The 18,676-nt window shown below is 60.6% G+C and overlaps 9 protein-coding genes across 9 annotated transcripts; 3 read left to right on the plus strand and 6 right to left on the minus strand.

Annotated features, from left to right (window-relative positions):
* Positions 1-297: 297 nt before the first annotated feature.
* Positions 298-3,478, plus strand: TRAVEDRAFT_38481 (uncharacterized protein; the record flags this gene model as incomplete). The annotated part of the gene is made up of 6 exons (XM_008041935.1): positions 298-412; positions 467-532; positions 588-1,101; positions 1,150-1,671; positions 1,722-2,409; positions 2,501-3,478. 6 exons carry the CDS (start codon positions 298-300, stop codon positions 3,476-3,478), a joined length of 2,883 nt encoding a protein of 960 aa, XP_008040126.1.
* Positions 3,479-4,069: 591 nt separating this feature from the next.
* TRAVEDRAFT_151125 (DUF159-domain-containing protein) lies at positions 4,070-5,952 on the minus strand (the record flags this gene model as incomplete). The annotated part of the gene is made up of 9 exons (XM_008042359.1): positions 5,881-5,952; positions 5,737-5,813; positions 5,272-5,664; positions 5,091-5,200; positions 4,821-5,025; positions 4,425-4,761; positions 4,284-4,361; positions 4,175-4,207; positions 4,070-4,114 (listed from the first exon to the last, which is right to left on the minus strand). Coding segments are annotated over exons 1-9 (1,308 nt in total), but the record flags the coding sequence as incomplete, so codon positions are not given.
* A 1,109-nt stretch (positions 5,953-7,061) lies between these two features.
* TRAVEDRAFT_88187 (uncharacterized protein) lies at positions 7,062-7,637 on the minus strand (the record flags this gene model as incomplete). Its single annotated transcript, XM_008042360.1, has 1 exon — positions 7,062-7,637. A coding segment is annotated over one exon (576 nt), but the record flags the coding sequence as incomplete, so codon positions are not given.
* Positions 7,638-8,593: 956 nt separating this feature from the next.
* On the minus strand, positions 8,594-9,175 carry TRAVEDRAFT_100511 (uncharacterized protein; the record flags this gene model as incomplete). Its single annotated transcript, XM_008042361.1, has 1 exon — positions 8,594-9,175. A coding segment is annotated over one exon (582 nt), but the record flags the coding sequence as incomplete, so codon positions are not given.
* Positions 9,176-10,161: 986 nt separating this feature from the next.
* TRAVEDRAFT_86607 (uncharacterized protein) lies at positions 10,162-10,755 on the minus strand (the record flags this gene model as incomplete). The annotated part of the gene is made up of 1 exon (XM_008042362.1): positions 10,162-10,755. A coding segment is annotated over one exon (594 nt), but the record flags the coding sequence as incomplete, so codon positions are not given.
* Positions 10,756-11,645: 890 nt separating this feature from the next.
* TRAVEDRAFT_170487 (uncharacterized protein) lies at positions 11,646-12,763 on the minus strand. The gene is made up of 5 exons (XM_008042363.1): positions 12,555-12,763; positions 12,391-12,479; positions 12,277-12,333; positions 12,060-12,204; positions 11,646-11,996 (listed from the first exon to the last, which is right to left on the minus strand). The coding sequence occupies exons 1-5, from the start codon at positions 12,601-12,603 to the stop codon at positions 11,809-11,811; spliced, it is 528 nt and encodes a 175-aa protein (XP_008040554.1). The 5' UTR covers positions 12,604-12,763; the 3' UTR covers positions 11,646-11,808.
* Positions 12,764-12,959: 196 nt separating this feature from the next.
* TRAVEDRAFT_30048 (uncharacterized protein) lies at positions 12,960-15,016 on the minus strand. The gene is made up of 3 exons (XM_008041893.1): positions 14,674-15,016; positions 13,581-14,620; positions 12,960-13,518 (listed from the first exon to the last, which is right to left on the minus strand). Exons 1-3 carry the CDS (start codon positions 14,996-14,998, stop codon positions 13,177-13,179), a joined length of 1,707 nt encoding a protein of 568 aa, XP_008040084.1. The 5' UTR covers positions 14,999-15,016; the 3' UTR covers positions 12,960-13,176.
* A 221-nt stretch (positions 15,017-15,237) lies between these two features.
* TRAVEDRAFT_65724 (uncharacterized protein) lies at positions 15,238-17,377 on the plus strand. The gene is made up of 4 exons (XM_008042364.1): positions 15,238-16,409; positions 16,461-16,545; positions 16,763-16,847; positions 16,903-17,377. Exons 1-4 carry the CDS (start codon positions 15,391-15,393, stop codon positions 17,115-17,117), a joined length of 1,404 nt encoding a protein of 467 aa, XP_008040555.1. The 5' UTR covers positions 15,238-15,390; the 3' UTR covers positions 17,118-17,377.
* A 670-nt stretch (positions 17,378-18,047) lies between these two features.
* On the plus strand, positions 18,048-18,650 carry TRAVEDRAFT_87238 (uncharacterized protein; the record flags this gene model as incomplete). Its single annotated transcript, XM_008042365.1, has 1 exon — positions 18,048-18,650. A coding segment is annotated over one exon (603 nt), but the record flags the coding sequence as incomplete, so codon positions are not given.
* Between the last annotated feature and the right edge of the window lie 26 nt (positions 18,651-18,676).

The following is an 18,676-nucleotide window of genomic DNA, read 5'->3' on the forward strand; positions in this document are numbered from 1 at the left end:
GAAGATGGGGGGAGGAGGAGAACAGAATGGGCGGGGGCGGGGCAGGGCGTTGAGCAGTGATGGCGGGATTCGCGATCGGGCGGGACGCAGGGGCCGGGGACTTATCTCAACAAATAAGGTAATCTGGGCAAACCAGACAAAGTGATAACTCTAAAGTTTGGTTACTTTAGTCTAAAGTGCAAATGCAGCTGAAAATGACGACCACACGCGCAAAATAGACGCCCACACACCTTCACCGCGTTCCTCCTCCCGTCCAGCAGAAAAAAAGCGTCCGTTGTCGTCCTGCTCCCTCCCATCATGTACAAGTCCTCCAATTTCCGCAAGGCCCAGCCTCAGCAAGACTCTACCTCCACCAGACATGGCCCCCAGGTCAAGCAGCTCAAGGAGGCGTTCCCCGCATGGACAGAGCTAGGTACGTCACGCACATTCGAGACATGCCCGACCACCGCTCATCCCCATCCCTCAGACCTCGAGTCCCTTCTCGTCGAAGTGAACGGTGATATTGAGCTTGCCTCCATGCGGATCATCGAGGGTAAGTCTCTCCTTTTCTCCGCGTTGTGGTCATGTGGCCAATAGCAACACCTTAGGCCACGCGGAGCAATGGGGTAACGTCACTCGCAAGAAGGACAAGAAATCGTCAGCTCCTACCTCCTCGTACAACAAGGACTCAGCTGCTGGCGGGGGGCGCGGTGACTTCCGCGGTGGTCGAGGTGGACGCGGTGCGAGGGGTGGTGCTGTCCGTGGCGGCGCACGCGGTGGTGTCTCGGCTCGTGGTGGTCATCACGACGTAAACGGCCACAGAGCGAAGCCCTCCCAGTCTGCGGAAGCTGTCAAGGACGCGACCGCTGTCGATGCTCCCGTCACGAACGGTGAGGCGGCTGATGTTGACGGCGACGCGACCTCTGCGTGGAACTCGAGCACTCCTACCACTTGGGGAGGAGACACGACGGCTGTCAATGGCGCGACTTCCCACCCTACCCCTGCCCCCGCTCCCGTGGCTTCTGCACACACTCCTGCGCAAGTTCCTGCGCCAGGGCCATCGGCGAACAAAGCAGGCGTTACGCCTGCCACCTCCAAGCTTTCATGGGCGCAGATTGCACGGTACGTAAAAAGTCACTGTCTTGCATACATTATCTAACCTTTCTACAGCAAACCTCAGGAGAAACCCGCTCCCCCTCCTGCTCCCGTTGCTGCACCGCCACCCACCGCCCCTTCGGCCCCCTCCCCGCCTGCGCCCCAGGCGCAACATCATGAGCCTGCACCTCCTGTGGAGACACCAGAGGCACCCACCACCTCGACCGGCTGGGAGGAACCAACCACCGTCCAAGAGCCGATATGGGATGACGAGCCTCGTGCGGCCCAAGCAGTAGAGCCGGCTCCTGTCCTGGAAGAGGCAAAGCCTGCTCAACCTGAGCCGACGGTCGTCGAGGAGCCCGCTCCTGTGGCTTCACCCGCTGTGCCGCAGCAACTATCTCCTGAGATTCCTGCGGCGCTTCCGCCCAAGCCTCAAACGCCGTCGATCCAGGCTCGCGCGACGCCCGTTTCGCACCGTGCGCCCAAGTTCAAGACGACGGATCAACCGGTCGTCATGCCTGCGAGCTTCGGTTCCGGCCTCGAGAGGATCGGCATGCAGTTCGGAAGCTTGAGCCTCGGCGGCGAGGACATCGACTCGTGCGTCTATCTTCAATATCATTATTGATCACTTACTTACATCCGTGTAGCCACGAACCCACACCCGTTGAGCAGAAGCCTGCTCCGCCGGCTGCTCCGGAGCACGTAGCCGCGCCCGCGCCTCCGCCTCAGGAGCCTGCTGCCCCCATCGCCTCCCCCCCTGCTCAAACACCTCTTACATCTGGCTCTCTGTTTCAGAATTCTCTCCCCCAACAGCAGCAGCAACAACCCCAGCAGCTTCAGCAGCCGGCTCAACCTCCTCACCTCGCTGCTCTCCCCCAGCAATCAACACTCACCTCGTCCCTCACCCAACCCTCCCTCCCTTCCTCTACCTCAACGTCCGCAATCTCCCCATACTCCCAGCAGTCTCAGGCTATCTCGCAGCAGTCGCTCGCCAGCCACCAGAGTCAGCAACCGCCAGCACAGTCGCACCACGCCTATGCCCAGCACGGCCTCGGTGCTCACCTCGAGCAGCAACAACAACAGCAGCAGCACGTGGCACCCCAGCCCCAGCAGCCCCAGGCCACGCAGGCGCAGAACCTTGGGGGCGGCCCGTCATCGTACTTCCGCCAGCCCGAGGCACCGTACTTCCACGCGCCGACGCCGCCTGCCGGTCAGAGTCAGGACAGCCCTTACGGCTCGTTTGGACAGCTGAACCAGCAGGTGCAGCACCAGGCTCAGGGCTCACACCTCGGCAACTTCGGTGGTGCGGACTACGGCTACGGCGATAGCCAGAGGGTGTGTACTTTGCACTTCGATGGCATATATCCATTTTACTCACGCTATATAATTGTAGCAGCAGCAGCAACAGCAACAACAGCAGCAGCAGAACTTCTACGACTCCTACTCGGGTCCCACCGGCTTCGCCAACCGCAGCGTTCTCGGCCATGATGACCTGAAGGGCCTGCCCGGCTCCCAACAGCCTCACGCCGCCCCCGGCCTTCCCCCCGCAGGCGCTCAGTCTTCGCAGCAGCACCCTCCCTCCTCCCAGGCCGGCAGCCAGGGACAGCCCACCGCGGGCCAGGGCCCCCAGCAAGGCTACCCTCCCCCGCTCCCCTACTACTACCCCTACCCCCAGAACCAGTACTACGGCTCGCCATACAGCTCCGGCTACACAGTGCCCCAGCCGTTCGTCAAGTACCCCACCGTGTTCCAGGGACCTCCCGGCCCGCAGTCTGCCCCTTCCCCGGCGGCGAAGCAAGGCCCCAGTGCCGTGCAGCCGCAGTCGCCCTACGGACAAGGGTTGTATGGCCAGCAGCAGCAGCACCAGCCCAACACGTATGACGATCTCGGGTACCAGCACCACGCGCAGCACTCGGTCGGGCAGAACGTGAACGTCGGAAGCGGGCTGCCGTCGTCCGAGTACGGCAAGCACCAGTCGCTCTACGGTTCCGGCTCGCAGGGCATCCAGGGCTTCATGGGGCTTGGACAGTCGACCGGCCCATCGACTGGCCCTCCGCTCGGGCAGCGCGCGACTGGTGGATCGCCCGAGGCTGCGTACAAGCCGTATGGCGGGAACGTCGGCGGCGTCAAGGACGTCGGTGCGGGTGTCGGTGTCGGTGTTGGCCAGGCGGGCGTCGGCGTCGGCCAGGGCCCGCAGGGCCGCGGCGGCGTGCAGCAGCCGGGCCAAGGCAGCTTCTACGCGCAACGCTTTGCGGCTAGCCAGGCAGGTGGACCGCAAGGCGCGCAGGGCCAGCAGCCGCAGGGCCAAGGCCCGCAAGGACACCTAGGCTACCCCCAGGGTGGCTCGGACGGGAGCACGTTCTACTCGTACCAGCCCCGCCAGCAGCAGGGGTACTGGCAGTGAGCGGGCGCTGATTAATGCTGGTTGTGGTGCGGACGCAGGTGCATGAACAAGTACGATACAAAGTAACTGGTAGTTTCCTAAGACTCCTACCCCCCGATGCTCCGCTGCGCCGCTGCTCCTTCCGCCGACTCGTGTCTCGCTCTATCCCTGTGCAGCTTGTTCTCTCTCGATACGCCGTGTCTGTCTGTGTCTGTCTCACTCCTCACTCTCATCTCCGTCTCTTTTTTCGTGTCCATTTTTTTCTGACTGTTCTGTTCTGTTATCTCCTCTGTCGTGTCTCTCCTCCACTCTCGTCGCGCTCTGTACGTTACGATGTAATTGGCCGCGACGACCCGCGAGCTGATGCAAAGAATGCCGCGTAAAAGACAGTGCTTTTTGCGTTGGACCTTCACATAGTGTGCCTCAACCACTGACCATGCTTCGCAATACCTGCCTGCACAACACCGGCGAAGATACTAGATACATAGTCAAGATACGAGCACATGCGAACATGTATAATGCCATTATGGCGCACTGACATAAGGTACAATAAATGGTACAGCCGACAGGCATGCGCTACTTCTTGGTAAAGAAGGAAGTAATCTTTGGGGAAGAGTCTGTCTGCTGAGCGGTTTTGGATTTACGTGGTGTTGATGGCTGCAAGATGTGCCGCGTCAGAACGTATGTTCATACCATCACTGGTGATAGGTATAGTACCTTCGGCGTTTTGTTGAACCCCGCGTTGCGTACCTGTCATCCAAGACTTGGAGGTAAGTGTTCTGCTCTAAGAGGTGTAGATTGTGGCCCGGTAGGGCAGGCTGCTTACCTTGGGCGGAGTAGGCTCGCTATGAGCATCCTTCGCAGGATGATTATTGCCTCGTGTTGAGGAGGACGTTGCGGATTGCTGCGAACATGGCACGGTTAAGATCAACGGATGTCTATGCGGAGTGCAAATATGAAGCCTCGCCTTGTGGTCCTCGACATCGGTCCTACCATGCCCAGCTGTTGGTGGATCGTCGACGTACTCGATATCCGAATCATCTTCCCACGTATTCAGTTTCTCCACCTTCGGCTTCTTCGTTACACTCCCGCCTGCTGTGGCGGTCGATTTGAGGTCTGCAGGGGATGCGCTGCGCTTCTGGCGTCTGGCGGGCGTGGGATCCGTACTCGACGCCGTGGGTTGGGATTGTTGCTTCTGCTGCTTGGCAAACATGGCCTGGATGCCGTCCTTGCGGTCTTGGACTGGTTGTATGAATGTAGGCGACTCGGTGCCTATCTTGCCGACTTCCTTTGGCACCTGGTAGCTGTCCCGCAATCGCAGTCCGCCCCGCTGTACAGCTTGAGCTCGGAGAGGAACACGCACCACACGAGAGGATGATCCGCAGACGAGTGGTACGGCTCGCAGAGTTTCGTCAGCTCCGGGGTCCACTTCCCGGGGGATGTGTCGAGCCATGTAGCGAGCGCGGCCTCGTCGGGAAGGATGACCGGCTGGCGATCGTGCAACCAACTAAACTCCTTACACGCGTCCGTTGTGACGATAGTGAACGTCCACAGCGGTTCCGTACTGCCTGTTCCGATGTTCAGAGAACTGTCAGATTTTGAGCATGTGCGCATGTATCAACGCCGCACTGACCTTCGAGCACGGCACAGTCCCAGAGCCCGGCGAGGAGCATAAGTCTACCGTCCTTATGCTTCGTGAAGTGGGGTAACCGCTCCTTGCCCTTCTTCAGCCATTCGTAGTACCTATCGACCCCGCGCGCACGGCCTTGGTCATTACCGATGCGCAGAGCCCCAAAGACGGCTTAAGAACGCACCCTTCGCAGACCACAGCGCAGCGTTTCTTCCCCTTGATGCTCGCCCACATACCGCTATGGCCTTCGACAAGCGCCTCGCTCCGCGCGTTGATCGTGTTAAGCGACTTGTCCTCGTGTTTGTTGAAGTGCGGGACGAGTCCCCATTTCATCGTGTGCAGGATCATAGCGTCGTCTGGTTGCGAGGACGTGGCCCCAGCCTCTCGTTGGGCATGAGATGCTTGCGTAGGTGACGGCGAGGCAGACGCATTCGTCTCCAACATATGGGGTTTTGTGGTAGTATCGTCCTCGGCGGATTGGCCTTGGGAGCGCGAGGGTCCTGCTGCGGGGCCTGAGCTCCCTTCATCATCCCGTCGGCGGATCACAGGGGCTTGTGAGCGAGGTGCAACGTTATGCCTGCATGAAAGTGAGACGAGATACCCCTGGTTCAAATGTCAAATAGCAGGTCTACAGTGGAGCTGGGCATACCTGGGGACGAAGTTGGCGCGGCCAACCCATTCACCGACATGGACGTTGTATCCGTGTAGCTGTTCGATCTCGTCGTGCTGTAAGAGAGATATGGCGGTCAGTCGCAGTGTGCTATCAGCGCAGCTGAGAAGAAAGTGGCCATACGGGAACGCCCAGCGAAAATCGCCCGCACATGTTTACGACTCTGGAGGGTCGCAGGGCGTCCCAACGGCGCTGGGTTGCTCGAGTTGTGCGATTTGTGTGAGTGGGTGTGGTCCTGCAGGTCAGACTCCTTCCTCAAATCCTGAAACCAAGCGTGAGCCCTGGCTAACGCGGTCACCGTGGTGTTTCGTTTGGGTGTTGAACGCAGCTGGTAACTTAAATCCAGAATGGGAAGTCGGCTAAGGGGTGTCAAAGGAGTCAGATGTGAATGCTTCAAAAATGCGAGCCTAGTGGAAAATGGTAACGTGAACGTTGCTTGAGCGAACGTCGAAGACAAGAGAGAGGAAGGATCGCCAGGACTGAGGAGGCCAGTAGTCGGTGGCGGTGTTTTGATTGATACACTCCGGCGCCAGTGCCGCCATGATTGGAGTCGGCCATGGGTTCAGATACCAGGTATTTTCATACACGATCACCCGCGATGTGTGACTCACGTACGCGTTAATGAGTGTAAACTGTACAGCAAAATATGGCCCCATAAATTCAATGTACGACGTGCCGAGTTGGTTCGAGTTTTGCCCCACTGGCAGCGGACTCAGAGTCGAAGCATGTCCATCCCGCCGGCGGGAGCGACAGCTCTCGCGATCCCTTGTGAACCGTATTGCAGCAGGAGCGCAGCCAGATGAGGACGGTGACACCATCCGCTGGTATACGTGGCTCCTCCGGTCATGGCGGACTTTGTGGAATCGAATGGAGTCCGATGTCAAAGAGGCGAACTCGTGTTGCTTGTAGTACGACTTGAAGACAAACGATGCACATCACATACTGGTTTGTGCACGTAACGGGACAGCGTATATCATGGAGATCAGCAATGTAGTCCTTTACAAAAACACGATAGCACTTCGACGAAGATTGGGGCCGTGGCCCAAGATCACAGCCGGACGGGCGGAGCGTAATCAAACCTTCGATGTCTCCTCGCTTGCCGGCGTGGTGGTGTGGTATAACCGTGACGGCCTTTGCTTGGACACATACCAATACGTACTGACGTTCCCGTAGATCCCGTCATACATCCGGAGCTCGCGCGAGATGTCCGGGAAGAACGGCAGCACCGACACAGCCCAATCCCTCGGTGTCTCCCAGTCGGGTAGGCCCGTGTCCCTCACGATCCGCGTCGGTTCAATAAACCACGGATACCAGCCAGCGAGCTGCCAGTCGATCACCCAGACCACGCCCTCGTGCAGAATGAGGTTTCGCGGATTGAAGTCCCCGTGCGTGAACACGAGTGGGTGTTCTGTGTCGAACCGATCGTATGTTTTGGCAGGGTTGTAGTAGAACTCGCCGGGGCGAGCAAAACAGCGGTTCCACCAGTCGACAAGGGCCTGGTGCGTCGGGAACGGGCCGACGCCGTCTTCCCCGAACCACATCCCCTCGCACTTGCCCCCGTCGAGAGGACCAGGAGCAGTGTCCGGTGCTGGAGGAATGCTGCGCAGCTCGCGGATGTAGCCCTGCAGCTGCGCGAGCACCGACGTCTTGGTGGGCGCGTCGAGCGTCTCCCAAAGGTACTGGAGGGTGGGGCCGGAGATGTAGTCCATGACGATGTATGTCGTTACATGCCGAGGGATATCCATGTCCTCGATGCGGGTGAAGACAAGGTGCACGGTAGGGACGGGGATGTTGGTGTGGGCACGGACGAAGTCCATCATTGTGGCCTCGGCGGGGTGGTGCTGCTCGCCGGCTTTGACAACCAAGTTCTCAGAAATCCTATAGGCGAGAAAGAGGTGGTAGTGGCCGGGACCTAGAGAGAGGGCGGGCTGCTGTACCAACTCCAGCACCGTTTCCGGAGTGATCAAAGGGGGTGTTGTCTTGGAGTATACGAGTGTGATGGGACCAGGTATTATCTTGCGAGGAGGAGGTTTCGGGGAGGGGTTGTCTCTTATCTTGACAAGCATGGCCAACCCACTCTCGTCTATAAACCCCGCTTTGAAAAGACCTTCTGGAGTTGTGGGGTAGGGCTCGAACGATGCTGCCGGAGCGGCGACGGGTGCTGCAATTGCGGTGGTGCGTTCATCCGTGTCTCCGGACCCAGTAGACATGTTTGGCTGCGATAGAGCCTGTGATGCTGAGCGAAAGGAGATGTCGACGAGAGATGTCGTGTCCGGTGTTGGTGAACGTTAACGATGAACTAGCGAGTTGCGGTCGCCGGAGAACATCAACACGCCGCTATCGCAGTTGGTGGCGGTGCCTCCGCTACACTTTCGGAGTTGTGCTGCAGATCGGAGTTGGTTATTACGACCGGACGGTCTTCTCTTGGTCTTCTTCTTCATAAGAAATCATCTTTGTTGTAATACATGCTTCGTGCTCGTCTCATCTGTACAGATTCCGACAACTTTTTGAGTCCACCGGCGCAACAATACATGTGTGCTGTGCACACCAGTAAGACGTACAGAATGCACAATCTCATGCCACTCTGTTATGCATGCAACGGCTATGTACCCCCGTTCTATACCTTCTCGCTAGCCGTTGGAGTCGCAGTAGTGTCGTAGTGTCGAACGGCAAACCGCTCAGACACGTAGTAGAATTTGAGTCTGTAGAAGATTGACTTGAACAGCTGGAGCTCGCGCTCGCTGTCCGGGAAGAACGGCAGCACAGACGGTGCCCAATCCCTCGGCGTAGGGAATTCCGGGGTGCCCCAGTCTGTGGCGATATGTATGGGGTCGACATACCACGGATACCAGCCGGCCAGCTCCCAATCGACGAGCCACACGACACCCTCGTGTACGATGACGTTGCGGGGAGTGAGGTCGCCGTGGTTGAGGACGAGGGGATGGTCTGCATGGAACCGGTCTTCCACGCCTTTGTAGCCCCGTTCGCCGGGGAGGGGAAAGAAGCGGTTCCACCATTCAACGAGAGCCTCGTGCGTCGGGAATGGACCGGCTCCTTGTTCCGAGAACCACCGCCCACGGCAGATATCCTCGCCGATAGGACCAGGAGTGTCGGTATCGGGAGGGATGCTGCGGAGTTCGTGGATGTAGCCCCGGATCTGCGTGAGCACAGACGTCTTGGTGGGCTCGTCAAGAGTTCCCCAGAGTTGCTGGAGGCAGGAACCGGGGATGCAATCCATCACGATGTATGTACACAGTGTGTTCGTGTCCGCGACGTCCTCTAGTACGCGAGTGAACACGAGGTGCACGGTTGGGACGGGGATGCCGGTGTGGGTGCGGACGAACTCCATCATCGTAGCCTCGACAGGGTGCTTGAACAGGCCGCGCTTGACAACAAGGTTCTCTGTGATCCGACGGACGAGTTGACGGTGGTCGCCGTGGCCAGGAAGAGGGAGAGCAGGCTCTTGCAGCAACTGGAGTACAGTTCCTGGGGTGATCGAAGGCGGCGATCTTGAGAATATGACCTGAACGGGACCGGGAGTCGGCTTTGGATAAGTACGTCGACATGGTTGTGTGTGAGCCGCCGCTGCGTCTGCATTCCCGCCGCGGCCGCGCTCGAGGGGCGCTCCTTCAGCGGCATGGGGTGCTGCGTCGGTGTGTTGTATGGCGGCTGTGGACATATCGGCGATGCAGAGCGGTGCGACGGTGAGGACGTAGCGTTCGTACTGCGAGCCTGTTCGTGGTGGTCGGCAAATGGTTTGGTACAGACAGTCCCCTCAGCCGAACGGTTGACGAACCGTGTGATACCTGCGCAGCCGGTGGCAGTGCACCCTTGCACTTGCAAGTCTAGGACTAGGCAACAACCGCCTTAGCTTCCGCGGTCGCTTGCTTACCATGGGGCAGCAAGTGTACATGCGGTGCGCAAGTATGCATCATGTCATGTCATTTACGGGCATACGAGTAGCCCCTACGTCCAGGCCGCCGTCAGACTTGATGGAACCAATGCCGACGTCGCTGCCGGGGCGTGCTTGTACGATAAAGCAAGCCTATACACGACCCATAGCACAAACCGGGTGATGGACGCACGTAGCGTCCAAAAATCAGCGATGTGGACGTGTAACAAATACGGTAGTGCTTGCTCAAAAGAGCGCGTACTGGCCAAAACTTAAAGTCGGATGTGCGAAGCACATCAGACTTTAGATGTCTCCTCCTCGGTGGCCGGCGGGGTAGTATGGTAGTACCGTGCGGGGTGTTGGACGGACGCAAACCAGTACCTATTGACGTTCGCGCAAATCGCCTTGAACATCCGGAGCTCGCGCGAGATGTCCGGGAAGAACGGCAGCACAGACTTGATGTAATCCCTCGGAGTCACCCAGCCGTCCAGCCCGGTATCCATCGCGATCTGCGTGGGCTCGACATACCACGGATACCAGCCCGCGAGCTGCCAGTCGATGACCCACACCACTCCCTCATGTAGAATGAGGTTCCGCGGATTGAAGTCCCCGTGCGTGAATACGAGCGGCTGGTCTGCGTGGAACCGCTCGTCTGTCGTGGACGTGTTGTAGTATAGCTCGCCGGGGCGCGAGAAACAGCGGTTCCACCAGTCGACGAGGGCCTGGTGCGTCGGGAACGGGTCGATAGCCTCGTTTTCCCCGAACCACATCCCCTCGCACTTGCCCCCGCCGAGCGGACCGGGAGGCGTGTCCGGGCTCGCTGGGATGCTGCGCAGCTCGCGGATGTACCCCTGGAGCTGGGCGAGCACCGACGTCTTGGTGGGCGCGTCGAGTGTCTCCCAGAGGTACTGGAGGGTGGGGCCGGGGATGCAGTCCATGACGATGTATGTCGTTACTTCCTGAGGGATTTCCATGTCCCGGATGCGGGTGAAGACGAGGTGCACGGTGGGGATGGGGATGTCGGTGCGGGCGCGGACGAAGTCCATCATCGTGGCCTCGGCGGGGTGGTGCTGCTCGCCGGCCTTGACGATCAGGTCCTCGGAAATCCTGTGGGCGACGAATCTGTCGTAGTGGCCGGGCCCGAGAGGGAGAGCAGGCTCGTTCATCAGCTGTAGCACTGTTTCCGGGGCGATCGAAGGGGGCGATGCCTTGGAGTACACGACTGTAATGGGACCAGGTATCTTCTTCTTGGGAGGAAGCTTGGCCTTCTCACGCTGGGATAACACTAATGCGTTGAAAAATTCTTTTAGAGCCTGAGATGCTGGGTCGGGCTCGGACGACGCTGCCGGAGCGGCGACGGGTGCTGCAATCGTGGTGGCGTGTTGCTGGCTGTATGTGGACATCTTGAAGTACGATAGAGACGCGAGAGGATGAAAAGTACAAGCTGGATTGGAGAGCGTGTAGTGCTCACGGTTCAGCCTAGATGTTGGCGCAGTGGTCGACCGTAGTGCGGATAGATTTGCAGCCTGTGAATCAAACGTAAGTCGATAATGCAACCGCGGGAAACATGCGCAACCGGTGGCGGTGCTCCAGGGTGCTCTGCGCCGACTCAGTCCTGACACGAGCGTACATGGTAGACACATTGCTGGAGTCAAGCAAATCCAGCACAAACGTGCAAACCGTTTTGCGTATAGAACATGGGAGTAGAGATGCACTTAGGTGAGAAGGAGGAGAAGGAGCCATTCGTTCTGTGTAATGATATCTGCAGTCTAGCTGAGGCCCTGAGGGCTGATTTCGTCAAACTTGAAGCACAGGTCTTGACCCGCGGGTCGTGTAGCCCATGCGCACTGCACCTAATTGAGATCTCTTAGTCTCAAAGACGTGCTCAGCTAGACCGCGAGCAAAGTAAGAATATCGCTGAAGCGGCGTGCGAGCTGCATACCTGACAGTTGTGTGACTCTCCCCACCAAGGCGCGCGCGACGCCGTCGACCAATCCACATCGCCCAATATACAAGCCCACAGCATGCATTCTCCTTCCGTCCATACTCGAGCATACAAGACAAGAAAACACAGCACTCTATGCTACCCCCCCAGAACCAAACTGGGCCCAGCCCAGCCCGAGCAGTCCCAACCCCCACACTGACACTTAAATCACCCCTTACATGGTGTTCACGACGGTGATCATACCGACACCGATGAACGCCCCGGCCGCGACGGTCACGACCGTGCCGAGCGTGGTGAGGCCCTGACCGAACGGCCCGTCCCAGTTCGTGGGGACCGCGAGCGCGATCTCCTTCGCCGTCAGCGGGATCGTGTGGTTCACCGCCGTGCACGCCGCGCTGTACGCTGTTGTTCCACACAGATTTAGCACTCGCTTCGCTCACGGCTATGAGAAGAGGGGGGACGCACCGGCGATAGCAGAGGTCTGGCCCGCGAGCAGGTCAACCGGGCGGCGATTGTCGTTGACGAGCTGCGTGAACATGCACTCCTCGCACGCGACGATCGAGAGCACCGTCGCGTTGCTGCACAGGCACCCGTCGTCCGTGCCGCACGCCTGTAATGTGTGCGAGCGTCAGCGTGCCGCTCTCTTCACTCCGTATGTGAGCGGGAAGAGCGGACGGCGTACCGTGATGTTGCCGAGCGCGAAGGTGCACGCGTCTAGCTTCGGTTGCCCGCTCGAGCACTACGCACGCCCCGAGTGAGTGTGCATACGAGCATGAGAGGGAAAGGAAGAACATACAGCGGCGAGGGAGGGGTCAGAGGTGCCGAGGAACTGGGTGGCGGAGAGGCCGGGGGGGAAGCCGGTGATGTTGACACCCAGCGCGAGGACTATCCAGTACCAGTACTCCACACGTCAGCTCCTGTACCTCAACGCGCATAACCGAGTCGTAGGTGAGAGCTGACCTTGGCTGGCGCAGAGGGCGAAGAAGGCGGCGAGAATGAACGAGCGCATCGTGACTGAGTTCTTGTTCTTGGACGACTGTGTTTGAAAGCGAGCGAGCGACAGAAGACAGCGAAAGCGGGTGGGTGCAAGCACGCAAAGAGGCCTACCAGAGGCAGCGAGAAGAACAGGCGGCGGAGAGGAGGACGGAGGGCTGGTGGCGGAGCGGAGGAAAGGGCAGGGACAAGCGAGGCGCCCGTGCGCGGGAGGAAGGGGGGCTGTCGCAGGACGCCATAGCAATCACCTCGCATCAGATCTCGCCCCCTCTCCGAGCTCACCGACCCCGTCCTCGACCCCGACCTCGGCGATGTCCTCGAGTGGGAATAGCAGCGTATGCAGTGCCGTCTATTACCCGCCCACGCGCAGTCCTCGAAAGCAGGTCGAATAAACTGCAGTGGCTTCGTAATGGTACACAATGCACAGTCCTACTCCAACAACCCACGGGCGCGCACAGAGACATTGGCATCTGCCATCTCGTCGCCGCGCCGCCCCTCCCACACTCCTGGTCCATCATGAACACCCTCGATGAGATGCCCACCAGCCCAGCCACACAACCCTCTAACCCAGGCACCGATGCGGGCGCGCTCAGTTCGCGCTCTCGCTCTTCGGGTTGTGCACGCTCCCCATCCGCCGCCGCACCACGAGCACCTCGTCGAACCCCTTCTGCTCGTAACTCCACGTCGCATACAGCCGCGCGTCCGGCAGCGGCCGCGGCGGCTCCTTCTCCTTCTCCTTCCCGTTCGGAGCCGCCCCGTTCACGCCCGCCGCCGCCTCCTTGCCCTTGCCCGGCGCGGGCGTCGACGCCGGCATCGGCGAGAAGCTCGCGTTCCACGGCGCGTTCACCCCAGGGCCGTACGTCAGCTTCTGGCTCCCGCGCTGCAGCACCGGCGGGTGCTGCAGCCGCGTCGTGCGCGCGTACACCTGGCTCTGTTCACGGTCGCCCCGCGTGAGCACGTCGCACATCCGACCCCCAATCGCACAACACTCACCGACAACACTTGTCTGGCCAGCTTCGGCAGCCTCGACCCTGGCTGGCTGACTGTCGGTACAAGCCTCTCGCACGGCATGATCGTCCGTGCAGGTGCGCCTGGCAGCGCCGTCCGCTTCTCTTCCTCTTTCTCCTTCACTTCTGGAGTCCCTGGGGCCCTCCCGATCGGGACTGCAAACGACGGCGGCATCGGCGCGACTCTGGGCGGGTTGGGAGCCGTGGCTCCGAACAGCGTCGTCGGCGCGTCCCAACGCGGGTTCGCCTCAGAGTCTGCAAGGAACGCGAGCGCGGCGCGGTACCGCGCAGGGTTTACGGTCGACACGCGCGGGGGCGGCGGGTGCGTGAGGATGTGGTGGTACGCGCCGAGCAGCGCGGGCTGAACCTGCGGAAGCGGCATCGCTGACCGGCTTGACGACGCGCCTGAGTCGTTGTCGGAGGGCGGTGGCGGCTGCGGGAGGTGCCATGCGGGCTGCTTGGCCAAAGACGACTCCTCGTACGGGATCTGCGTGAGGTAGTCCGCGGATGGGTTCGCAGAGGACGCTGTAGCGGCGGCGGCGACGTCGGCCTGCTGCAATGGGGGCGTATTTGGACGCTCCATCTTGACTGGACTTCCGGATATCGCAGCCAGATCTGATGTTGGCGGTTGTGGACTCGGGGTCCGCTGTGGTCCGTGGGTGGGGAACGGAGGCAGGAAGTCGGGTATATATTCTGGTGGATGCCATCCTGCCGTCCTTTGTCGTTTGCGTGGGGGTGGTGAAGAGGGGTTTGAGACGGGCGATAAAGGCAAGGGGGGTGTGGGTGGAGGTCGCGTCAAAGGGTCTTTAGGCGGCACGATCTCAGGCTCGCCCATCGTCACGTCCTCGTCTTCGGAGTGGTGGTCGGCCATCTTGACCTCTGCATGCACGCTCTGCCCATCTGGCGTCTCTACCTCGTCAAAGTCGCTCTCCTCTTCCTCCTCTGAGGGCAAGTCGTCGGGTACGGGGCCCCAGTGTAGCGGTATGCGATCATCGAGGTCGCCCGCCAGACCAATGGCGAGTTGCGCTGTAGGCTCACGCATAAGGACCACGCGCAGGTGCACAGCGGACGTTACGCACCCTTGAGCTCGTTCAGGTCCTCCAGTCGTTTGCTGGAATGCACGGCGTAGCGCGCCATCTCCCTGCCCTCCGTGGCGCAGTACTCGGACAGCTCCTCGACGCTCGTGCCGAGCTCGTCCATGGCGTGTGTCGCATCGTTGATCGTGAGGCGCAGACGGCCTGCATGCTCGGCGTACTTTGCGCAGGTGGAGGCGAAGAGGGTGAGGTAGCGGGAGAGCAGGTCTGTGAGAACCTGGTTTGCCTGGGTGGACGAGCGGGAGAAGTTGTGGGCGTGGAGGGTCTTAACGGCAACAGACTCGAGGATCTTCTTCGCGCCGCTGTCCATTGAATGAGCGAGAGGTGACAGAGGACAGGGAGGACGCAGACAGGGCGAGAGAGCTGAGCTCGACGTTGGCTGCAACCCGTGTGTGGCGATCGGACGCTCGGGCGCGTATTCAGTCGCCGCTCGAAATCAGCGCGCGCGGGGATCGAAAGCTGCCCCTGGTGAGCAGGCCTGTAATGATATATTATGCAGAGGGCCTAGGAGAGCGGAGAGGTGGTAGGAGAGCCGGGGGCAATAGAGATATTCGAGCGAGAGAGCGGAGGACGCACGTTGGCGGGGGCGGGGTCGACGATGAGGGGACGGTGGAGAAAGATGCAGCCGCGATCAGCACCAAGTTCTCTCTTCAGCCCTCCTCCGCCCTTTCTCCTCCTCTCATCCCGCCCCCGACGCCCACCATGGACTCCTCGTCCGCCCCCGCTCTCTCTAGCGCCACCCCGCCCGCCTCTGCCGCCGCGCCCTCAACAGCGAGCACCCAGGCAAACACGGTTCCAGTCTCTAAGAAAGTCCTACACTCTAAACGCTCATTCGGCACCAAGCATTCTCTCGCCCACAGCCGTCCCGTCCTCGACTCCCCCGCCTACGACGCCTCCGAGGAGGACAACGACCCGCTCACCGATGACGGCGCCTCCTCCATCTCCATCAACGTCTCCACCGCCCCAGGCAACCACCCGCACACCCGCGGCGGCGCCTCCTCGCGCTCCGCCCACCCCTCCGCGGGCGGCGGCGGCGCAGCCACCCTTCGTCCGCGCCCGCGGCACGCCCTCGCCGCCACCGTAGTCTCTTCCGATGACGGCGGGATCGATTCGCCTACGTACGACGGCGACGTCGAGAGCATCCACACCACCCGCGGCCTCGGCCGCGACACGCCCGGCTCCTCTGCGCACTACCCCTCCTCCATCGCGTCCACATTGACCTCCCCGCTGCTCTCCTCCTCCGCCCTGCACGAGAGCGATGACCCCGCGACGCCCGATGCGTCTCCCCCGCACCCCGCCGCGCAGCTGCTTTTCGCGCCGCCCTCGCCCGTGCTGACACCCGCCCCGCCCGCGCTCGCGCCCTCTGAGCCCGCGCCCGCGTCGATCGCAATCGACGCCTTCAACCCCGCCGATCTCTCGCCCACGGACATCCAGGAGTTCGCCCGCGCGTGCATCGCCGGCACCGATCCGCTCGGCAACGCGCGCCAGTACCGCATCAATGAGCCGCCTGCGGACCGCCCTGTGCGCATCTACGCAGACGGGGTGTACGATTTGTTCCACTTCGGCCATGCGCTGCAGCTGCGTCAGGCGAAACTCGCGTTTCCTGCGCCTGAGGGCGCTCCGCCGCACGTTATCTCGGGCGTGCATTTGCTTGTGGGCGTGAACTCGGACGAGCAGTGCGCAGAGCACAAGAACCTGCCGATCATGACACACGCGGAAAGGTACGTGGGTTGTGTACTCCCCGAAAGAATATGCTGTTGAAATATGGGAAGGTGTGAGTCGGTACGGCATTGTAGATGGGTGGACGAAGTCTGTCCAGAAGCACCGTGGGTCATCGACGCCGCGTTCATCGAAAAGGTTCGTGAACTCCCTTTCTTTTGGTCATGCATCTTGTGCATCGTGCATCTTGCGATGCACACAGCTGTGTACATGTTGTGTATATGGTACCTGCACAATTGCAAGCCATGCGTCTTCCCTGTCCCTCCTTGTTATCGCGCACGAACACTGATTTCCTCTCCTTAGGTACGTGCCCAGCCTGCCTTGCGACCCCGCAAACTTACTAACCCCACCGCAGTACCAAATCGACTACGTGGCGCACGATGAGGACCCCTACGCGTCTACTGGACACGACGACGTCTACGCCTTCGCAAAGGGCCAAGGTAGCCCCTCTCTCCACATCTTTTTTTCGAGCAACTCTAAGCCCACACCCTATAGGAAAATTCTTACCGACGCGGCGCACGCCTGGGGTGTCGACGTCCGAGCTGCTCGAGCGCATCGTGAGCGGATACCGCCACCGGCTGTTCGACAAGAAGCTCGCGCGCATGGGCCACGCGGAGCTCATGGCCGAGGGCAGCGACTACGACGACAGCAGCGCCGCTCCCTCCGCGCGCGTCTCGCCCTCGCGCCGCCCGCGCCCGCTCCCCGAGTAGCCGGCGCGAATGGGCATTGCGGGGTTCCGGTAAGGTTCGAAGAGAGACCAGACGGGTAATAATACGCAGGGCAAGGGGTCGAGTCGCGACTGGATACAAGAAGAGAAGAGAAGAGCCAAGTAGTGTATACACGTGTATTGCCGCGCGCGCGGATGCAGATGCTTTGCAGGAAGCTTGGATAGACGTGTCGGATACCGTACAAGTAAGAAGAACCTCGGCGCGGACCGTGTAGCAAATATATACAGCGTTTTGCATCCTCCTACAACAACCTACATATCGCTTGAGCACCCGCGACGTGTTGTTAACCCGCTATACGCCTGCTCTGGTTCTGATCAGTAGACATTCGCGTGCATGTCAGCGGACGTATGGGCGTCGAGCGCGATGTGCAAACGCCCAATGGCCGCCAACGTTGTACTAACTTGTAGGTTGAGGTGCACCGCCACCGGCTACGCATGTTTCCCGCGGTTGCAATATCGTATATGTTTGATTCACAATGCTCTTGCCAGTTCGCCGTCGACCGCGCCAACATCCAGGCTGAACATTGAGTACTGCACGGTCTCAACTCTAGCCGGCACTTTCCATCCTCTCGCGCCTCCGTCGTACTTCAAGATGTCCACAGACAGCCAGCAACACGCCACCGCAATTACAGCACCCGTCGCCGCTCCGGCAGCCTCGTTCGAGCACGACCCCACATCTCCAGAAGCTCGTTTCAAAGCGGGGTTGTTAAGCGAGAGCGGGCTCGCCAGACTTGTCAAGGCAAGAGACAACCCCTCCCCGGAGCCTCCTCCTCGCAAGAAGATACCTGGACCCATCACAGTCGTGTACTCCAAATCGTCGCCGCCTTCGATCACCCCGGAAACAGTGCTGCAGCTCCTACAGGAGCCCGCGCTCCCTCTAGGACCCGGCCACGCCCCCAGATTCCTCGCCCACAGGATCTCCGAGGGGCTGATTGTCAAACGCGGCCAGGGTGTCCGCCCCGTTGAGGCCACGATGATGGACTTCGTCCGCGCCCGGACGAGCATCCCCGTTCCTACCGTGCACCTCGTCTTCACCCGCATCGAGAACATGGACATCCCCCAACATGTAACAACGTACATCGTGATGGACTGCATCCCCGGCCCCACCCTGCAGTACCTCTGGGCGACGATGGACGCGCCCACGAAGACGTCGGTGCTCGCACAGCTGCAGAGCTACCTTCGCGAGCTGCGCAGCATCCCTGCAGACCCGGACACCACTCCTGGTCCGATCGGCGGGGACATGTTGGAGGGGATGTGGTTTGGAGAAAACGGCATCCCCCGGTTCCCGTCGCACCAGGCCCTGGTCGACTGGTGGAACCGCTGCTTTCCGCGTCCGGGCGAGATATACTACCACCCTTCCATCCCGGACGACCGGTTCCACGCAGACCAGCCGCTCGTGTTCACGCACGGGGACTTCAACCCGCGGAACCTCATTCTGCATGAGGGGGTGGTGTGGGTCATCGACTGGCAGCTCGCTGGGTGGTATCCGTGGTTTATCGAGCCCACGCGGATTGCGCGCGACACTGGGCTGCCCGGCTCGGA

This window comes from Trametes versicolor (assembly GCF_000271585.1).
Source record: "Trametes versicolor FP-101664 SS1 unplaced genomic scaffold TRAVEscaffold_8, whole genome shotgun sequence".
NCBI classification, from domain to species: Eukaryota; Fungi; Basidiomycota; class Agaricomycetes; order Polyporales; family Polyporaceae; genus Trametes; species Trametes versicolor.

Excerpts from the sequence above, each read along its gene's own strand:
- TRAVEDRAFT_170487 (XM_008042363.1), bottom strand. The coding sequence starts at position 12,603 with ATGCGCTCGTTCATTCTCGCCGCCTTCTTCGCCCTCTGCGCCAGCCAA. Across the intron at positions 12,334-12,390 it reads CTGACCCCTCCCTCGCCGCT|TGCTCGAGCGGGCAACCGAA; the intron begins GTATGTTCTTCC and ends GGGCGTGCGTAG. Across the intron at positions 11,997-12,059 it reads CCAGACCTCTGCTATCGCCG|CGTACAGCGCGGCGTGCACG; the intron begins GTGCGTCCCCCC and ends GTGGAACAACAG.
- TRAVEDRAFT_30048 (XM_008041893.1), bottom strand. The coding sequence starts at position 14,998 with ATGGACAGCGGCGCGAAGAAGATCCTCGAGTCTGTTGCCGTTAAGACC. Across the intron at positions 14,621-14,673 it reads GGACCTGAACGAGCTCAAGG|CGCAACTCGCCATTGGTCTG; the intron begins GTGCGTAACGTC and ends GTGAGCCTACAG. Across the intron at positions 13,519-13,580 it reads TGGCCAGACAAGTGTTGTCG|AGCCAGGTGTACGCGCGCAC; the intron begins GTGAGTGTTGTG and ends GACCGTGAACAG.
- TRAVEDRAFT_65724 (XM_008042364.1), top strand. The coding sequence starts at position 15,391 with ATGGACTCCTCGTCCGCCCCCGCTCTCTCTAGCGCCACCCCGCCCGCC. Across the intron at positions 16,410-16,460 it reads ATCATGACACACGCGGAAAG|GTGTGAGTCGGTACGGCATT; the intron begins GTACGTGGGTTG and ends AAATATGGGAAG. Across the intron at positions 16,546-16,762 it reads ACGCCGCGTTCATCGAAAAG|TACCAAATCGACTACGTGGC; the intron begins GTTCGTGAACTC and ends ACCCCACCGCAG.